Raw genomic sequence first — 7745 nt, forward strand, 5'->3', positions numbered from 1 at the left:
CATTTTTATTTAATATTTATGCATTAAATATTCAAATTGACTTTATGTTGGATGTAATTAAAGTCGGGCCACATCTACTGTTATAATTATTATTAAAATTATTATATTTTATCAGTAATGCAACCCCATCAGAAACAACCAACAAACTCAGAACCATCCAAAAATTACATTTAAATATAAAAAATGTTTTATAATTAAGAAATAAAACGTACATCTGATTATTTGCGGTGGGAATATTAATCAGCCCTTTTTGTCCCTCTGGACAGACACATCTCGTAAACCCAAGGTGGACGAGAAGGAGGGGCAGATGTACCTGTTTATGTCTCGCAGCGAGATGGAAACTGACATCAAATGTGGCCGTTTTCTTGAACATGGGGAATATGACGCAAACCTGTACGGCACCAAGATCGACTCCATTCATGAGGTTGTGGACTCCGGCAAGATTTGCATTCTGGATGTCAATCCGCAGGTGCTCTTTTTAAGTTTTTGATATCCTAAAGGGGGCATTAGTGGCCACTTTTTCAACTGTGCTGCTTCCTGAAATATTTTTCCCTTTTATTTTCCCATTTTAAAGTGCTCCTATTATGGATTTTTGAAAATTATCTTTCATGCAGTGTGTACCACAGCTCTAAGTCAATTAAAACAACCTGCAAAGTTATAAATATGAAAGTACACGGAGTATAAAGTTATTGTCTCTAAAAAAAAAAGAGTCGACTCTGAATCATTGAAACAAGTCATTTTTATAATGAATCCCAAGCCGTTTCATGTTGACGTCAACATGAAAGATTAGCATATTGCCCACCCACTTGTTAAGTCTTTTCGTGTTGGTCTGAATGACCAAATTCATTCTTTGCCACTAGGTAATGCGTTTACAGCGGTAAAAATAGCAGTTTCCCTGGTAATGCTGTACATAAAGCAGCACTGCACTCACAAATGCTGCTTTTTAAGGCATTACAGGCATGATGACAATAAAATGAGACCAATCGGACAAATTACTGCCGATTAGCATCACGCAAAGGAGAGGTTTGGAAAAATGAATCATTGAGCGAATCGTTTGAGAGTCGTTGAGCAAGTAAGGTAAAAATAATGGGATATTATAATACAATGAGTGTTTTTTGACCTTGCATGAAAGGCAACCTGTTGTTGGGGACTCCCTAGTCTCAGCCTCAGATGTCACGCCCATGGAATGTTGGCTAAACATCTGATGCATATGGGACGCAAAAACGTGTGTCACATTCTTTAACGTTCTGTCTGGAAGCAAAGATGCTGTGACGCTGAACCCCCTCATGAAAGAAGAAAGCCGTAGTGTTTACAACTATGACGACGAGTGCTTATCAGGATCAACTAACCACTGGAGTGTCAAAAGTATGTGAAATATCTAAAGTTCGCGGCATCTTTCAAATATGTCCGGGAGAGTTTTACACACTGGTCTGTTATTGTGGCAACAATTCCACATCCTGAAACGTGACGCTGAACAGAACGAACTGTGATTGGTTGTTTGACATGTCGATCAAACAACCTCATGGGCGGGCTTTGGCCAATGAAAGCTGCCATGAATTCAAGACCTTCAGCCATCAGTCTGAAGGTCTGGCTGTCTATGTGAGTCTAGGGAGTCCTAAAAGCAAAATACAAACCTTTCATTATCCATTAAAGGGACAATATGAGAGATTATTATTTTTCCCTATTTTTACCCAGAATAGGGTGCTGTGAGCACTATGAAGCATTGTAAACATGTTAAAGGGGTGGTTGATTGCGATATCACTTTTTTTAATGTTAGTTAGTGTGTAATGTTGCTGTTTGAGCATAAGCAAAAGCATAAGAAAGTTCAATGTAAACAGAGATATCGTCTTTTAAAATTCTTGCAGTTTAATGCCTACAAATACAACTGGTAAGGGACTACAACAAGTTTCTTACCGGGTTCGTTACGTCACGAAGCCAGATAAACCCCACCTCCGGAAACGCAACAAAGGGGACAAGGCCATGTTGTGCTGCTTTAGAGAAGAGAAAGAGAAAACTACAGGTGCACGTAAAAATATGTTTATATATGAATCGCGATTCTGTCTTCTAATGATTCTAATGGATTCACACGTTTCAAAACCAATGTTCTAAAGCAGCGGTTCTCAATCCTGTTCCTCGCATCGCCCTGCTCTGCATCTCTCTCTCTCTCTCTCTCTCTCTCATTCAGATCGTCAGATCAGCTCCAACACTCTTCCATTTATACACTTATTTTCACATAGCAATGAGAAGCATTATACATAGACGCACGTATGGCACAGTAGCTTTTACAAACAACAGTGTATCTAACAGTATAAGGGGCCGTTCACATATCGCGCCTAAAAACGCGTGGAAAACGCTAGGAGCGTTTCTCCTTCTTTCCAAAGCGCTCGGGCATTTGCGCTACTGAGGCGTCTGTCGTTGCTAAGCAACCATGACCCGCTCTCTCCATGAAGACGCAGAAATTTCAGCAAAGGGTAAATGGATTCGCAGCACTAAAAATCGCTTGCAGTAGCTCTGCTACTAAGTTTATTTAAAAATGGATATCCATATACAGCTATGATCAGCTGTTCCTTAATCTTGGCTGAGCTTTCAACGTTGTTACGGGAAAGGATGGAGCTGAATGGTTAGTTCTTGTCACATGGCCCGCGGTGCGCTTGCGGCATTCTGAAAAGTTGAGATGTTTTTAACTCGATGCGGTGCGGACTCGCCTGGAAAAAAAGAGCGCGTCGCACCGCGTCGCTTCCATTATGAGCGTGCATACCACGCACCTACATTGGAAATAACGAACTTGAGCGCGCAAAAGACGCGATATGTGAACGGCCCCTAAGACAACAACAAATAAACATACCTTTAAGAGCCATGCTTGCACAGGTTCTGAGTGATCCTCTTCATTAATATTCTCTGCGTCTCAATCTGGCTCAAATTGATAAGCAATATAGAGGATGTCATTGGAGAACATTCTGAGCTTGATGGGGGCGGGCTGTTCAGACGCACTCAAGGCGGTTTAGCGAATCACAACACACTGAGCCAGCTGACCAATCTCAGCCCATTGAATATTTCTGAGGGAGGGGCTTCATAAAAACAGGAAATAATCGAGGCGCCTGTGAGAGAAGGGACAGATCGGAGTGGAATAAAGGTAAAATTATGTGAAAAATATTGTGTTTTTTTAAAAATGAAGCATGAACACGTTAGACTGCACCCGGTAAACACAATCAAGCCTAGAAAAAACCCAGTCAACCACCCCTTTAATGTATGTTACATTCATAGTGTAAGGCGTCCTTGTGCAGAAACTCCAAATATACCTGACAAAAGTAATATAACTTATGATGTTCCAGGAAATCACTAATATGGACAAAGGGGTCCAACTATTGTTGTAACTGATCAAACACGAAGACAATAAACACAACAAATCTGTGTTCTTCAAGCCATCTTGGGTATTTTGGAGAAATATAAAACCATTTGTGACCCTGGACCCCAAAACCAGTAATAAGTAGCTCAGGTATATTTGTAGCAATGTTCAACAATACATTGTATGGGGCAAAATATCACCCTTTTTCTTATATACCAAAAATCATTAGGATATTAAGATATTCAATTTAAATTTTTCTCCATATTTAGATTTTTTGCACCCTCAGATTCCAGATTTTCATTGTTGTATCTCGGCCACTATCCTAACCAAATATCAAAGGAAAGCCTATGTATTCAGCTTAATTGTGACATAAATCTCCCTTATGTCCATTACACTTCTGGAACCCAACTATTGCACTCTAGTTACAAAATTTTACTTTTTGTATATATAAATACTACTAATACCTGTTGCAGATTATTTGTATTTTAAATGGAAGTCTATTGGGAAATTTTACAAGTTCTATTCAAAAACTTAGTTCTACAGTTATCACCTCATTTCATTTGTTTCCTTGTTCTCCTACAGGCGCTCAAAGTTTTGCGAACAGCTGAGTTTCTTCCATATGTGGTATTCATCGAAGCCCCAAACTTTGAGGTTCTGAAAGACATGAACAGATCTGCCATCGAGGCTGGTGTTGTGACTAAACAGCTGACAGTAATTTGTTTCTTGACACTCTCAGAATGATTAGTTCCTTGAATGTTGACTATATTCCTTAAGTCTCTCTCATTTAATCTCTCTTTAGGACTCAGAGCTCAAACGAACAGTGGATGAAAGCGAGAGGATCCAGAGGGCGTACAGTCACTATTTTGACCTGAGCATTGTGAATGACAACCTGGACGGAGCGTACCGCAGCCTCAGGAGGGCGCTGGACAGACTTAACACAGACCACCAGTGGGTTCCTGTCAGCTGGGTCTTCTGAGAGCAGTTGGCTTCTTCAGTCTGCATTTCTTTAAGTGGCTAGGAGTCGGCTGTAATCTATGTGAACTTGCCTGTTCTGTAGATTTTTGCACAAGAAAACACGATGATACAAATCTAGTTTATTAATTTGTAAAGAAACGAAGCTGATCTGTATATCTGTATTTGTTCTAAAGAAGTTCTGTACAGTGCTGTACGTTGGTTATACCTGTGAGTGTAGGGCTGTATATTTGTATAGAAGCTGTAGAATATGTTTTAACACCCCTACGTTACAATAAAGCTATTCAGAATCATGTTGGATATATCAATGCTATATGATTACGTAGTGTTTTGCAGGGATTGTTTAGTTATGATGAGTATTATGGCATGCCATATTCCTGTGCATGTTCGGTTCGTTTGCATTACTTCTTGTAACATTCGTTAGTACAAAATCCATTTCAGTTCAGAAAATGAAAAATGTGTTACGATATATGTCATTTGAAGTTGATTGGTCTTTTTGCATTATATAAGGATATATATATATATATATATATATATATATATACACACACACACACACACACACATTTGTTTTTGTGAAACCCCCATAGGCGTAATGGTTTTTATACTGTAGAAACTGTATATTCTATCGGCCTTCACCAACCCTACACTTACCCTTAACCCTCACAGGAAACTTTGTGCATTTTAACTTAATCGATTTTGCTTAATCGATTTTACTAATTAAAAAAAAAACTCATTCTGTATGATTTATAAGCGTTTTGAAAAATGGGGACATGGGTTATGTCCTCATAAGTCACCCTCTCCTTGTAATACCTGTGTCATACCCATGTCATTATACAGAGTTGTGTCCTGATATGTCACAAAAACGAGCAAACACACACACACACACACACACACACACACGACTTATTAATTTATCATTCCAGTACAAGGATTGTAAAATGTTTCACTGTGACTAACCAATCGCAGCGTTCTGCAGTCATATATTTTTCTATAGTGATGGTAAACTGTATAATTGACCTTTGCCCAGGAAAGTGATTTATGATGTGGCTGTACTAGTTTCATACTTCCACACTCTCCTCACATAATAAAATATTATCAACTGAAATCATTAGTTATTCATTCATTTGACAAGCAGCCAAATTGATATATAGTGTTCTTAAAAGTATTTACCCTCACAAGTATGTGCAGATATAGTTTTTTTTTAAATATAGTTTCAAGTAATTATATTTATAATAAAAGTTTATTAAAAAAAAGAAAAAAAACATTTTCCTATTATTTTATTCCATGATTGCCTTTGTTTCTGTGAGCTTTTGTGTGAGAGACTGCTATGCAGCAGTAGAAGACAGAAGGACATATTGGTCAGTTCTTCCCAAGGATCGAAGATCATCTTATTCAATTACTGTAACAGAATGTTATTCAGCATACACAGTCATCCAAAATTTTCACAGAAGATACAATATTTTATTGGAAAATCAGCAGCACATTTATGTGCATGGAGCAGACCCTGTCTTCCTGAAGATATTTCAAAACACCTTTCAAAATATTCACAATACATGTATTCACATCTCATCTCACCTCAGTTTTTGTCACAGTGATTTAAAACTACAAAATCATTTACAGAAGTTGCATTCAACATTGTGTGTGTCAAAGAATAGTTTGGGTATTTTATGCAGTTCAAGTTATGATTAATACAAACAAAGCAATACCTAATTAGATGAAAGCACTGGAAGTTCAGTCCTGGAATAAATAATATATCCAAAATGAAGCTAAAAGAATTTCTTCAGTTGTACATAATTTAACATGGTGCTACATTTACTATTATTTAAAAAAAGTTATTTCTAGGCCTTTTTATTCATATAGGATAAATTACTGTGAGGAGAACGGGATCAGCAAAGCACCTCGAGACGGGAATCGAGCTTGGGTCACCATGAGTGCAGTTGGCTTTACAGATGCACTAACCACGAGGTGTATATTTAATATATAGCAATCATTTTAGAATTTATCTGGTTGCATTTTATTCCAGTAGTCCACTTTAGGCATTTTACTAACTCGAAGTAATTCAGGATTTACATATATAAATGGAAATATGGTTACATTTCAGCCACTTCTCTTCACATGGTTCACAAAAGCAGTAAATGTTTTGTTCTTAAGATAAGATTTATCTCTGACGTAAAAACTGTAAAGCTCTTAGACGGTTGAGTAACCGTATGACAGACCTAGGTTAATTTGCTCATTAATACGAAGCAGCATCTTATCTTGTCTGATGTTGAAAGTGCTGAATGATTATTCTGGAAAACTGAAGTTCCAAGTACCAAGTTCAAGGGAAAATCCTAATAACCCTGCCTATTTGGTATGAACTTTCACATACATGACTCCAGTTATAAAACATGAATTAGTTATCAATACTAGTCATTACACCAACAAAAATATATATTCAGAAGTGTCTATTGTTGATGACTGGATGAGGTGGGCAAAGGTGGGCAGTACGGTGGCGGTGGCATGCTGGAAGAGTCCATCTCTGAGTCTGGAGTCACTCGAACGTCAGAAATATCTAATTTAAAGCTGGACTGTAAAAATAAAAACAACCGTATTAGAAGACCGTTGAAACAGCATTTCAGCATACATAGAGTGATATATTCTTTAGATAAAACTAGCTGAAGCTGTCCTAAACAGGTCGTAGCTGGTTTGAGCAACTCTGACCTGCTGAAAAGTACCCAAAACCTGCAAAAATAAGCCAGTAGACTAGCAAAGAGCAGTTCAGCTTTTTTAGATAGATGTAGGCCTACCTCATATGACGGTGGTGGACACACTAGTTCATATGGTGGTGGTGTGAACTCCGAATCATCATGAGAGCTGATCTCATCTTGTTCGTCTCTCTCTTCTCTCGTGTGAATGGGGTTGGGAATCACATAGACATGGTCGCTGGTTGACAGGTCCAGACTGGAGTCAGTGTCTGAGAATTTACTGCAGATTTTGCAGCAGTACTTCAGCATGCACAGACTCACAGTCAGAACCAGCAGCGGCGTCAGCCACGTCCTGCACATCATCAGACATACCACCTTTACCTCAGTCTATTACCTACATACCCTAGTGAAACATAAATATACTATACATTTATTTCATGCTAAGTATAATACAAATACATTAACATTAATAAAAATACCCTGCAATCGTACTTCTGCTATAGTAAACTGGTAGGCATATAGGCTACCTAAAGTCTGTTTGATTTTGGGCTTAATGCACTGTAACTGTGTGGAGGTAGTGCTGAAGTATATTTGACTGTGTTCAAGTGGAACTATACTTCAGGTACACTTTAGCATTTAAAGACAGATTTTATTAATAGATCATACAATCCTTATCAATAGTGATATTAAAACACATTTAAGGCTTGATATTAATAAATGTGCATTGTGCACAAGTAGGC

The 7745-nt window shown here is 38.0% G+C and overlaps 1 protein-coding gene across 4 annotated transcripts in view; it reads left to right on the forward strand.

Moving 5' to 3' along the window:
* mpp2b (MAGUK p55 scaffold protein 2b) overlaps nt 1-4848 on the forward strand; it is a 63789-nt gene extending 58941 nt beyond the window's left edge. For all 4 annotated transcript variants that reach the window (XM_059531897.1, XM_059531896.1, XM_059531894.1 and 1 more), the window contains 3 exons: nt 267-469; nt 3929-4057; nt 4146-4848. In XM_059531897.1, coding sequence (XP_059387880.1) covers nt 267-469; nt 3929-4057; nt 4146-4322 — 509 coding nt within the window. In that variant the 3' untranslated portion in view covers nt 4323-4848. The remainder of the gene's footprint in view (nt 1-266; nt 470-3928; nt 4058-4145) is intronic.
* The last annotated feature ends 2897 nt before the right edge of the window (nt 4849-7745 follow it).

The sequence above is a fragment of the Carassius carassius genome, chromosome 40, assembly GCF_963082965.1.
Source record: "Carassius carassius chromosome 40, fCarCar2.1, whole genome shotgun sequence".
NCBI classification, from domain to species: Eukaryota; Metazoa; Chordata; class Actinopteri; order Cypriniformes; family Cyprinidae; genus Carassius; species Carassius carassius.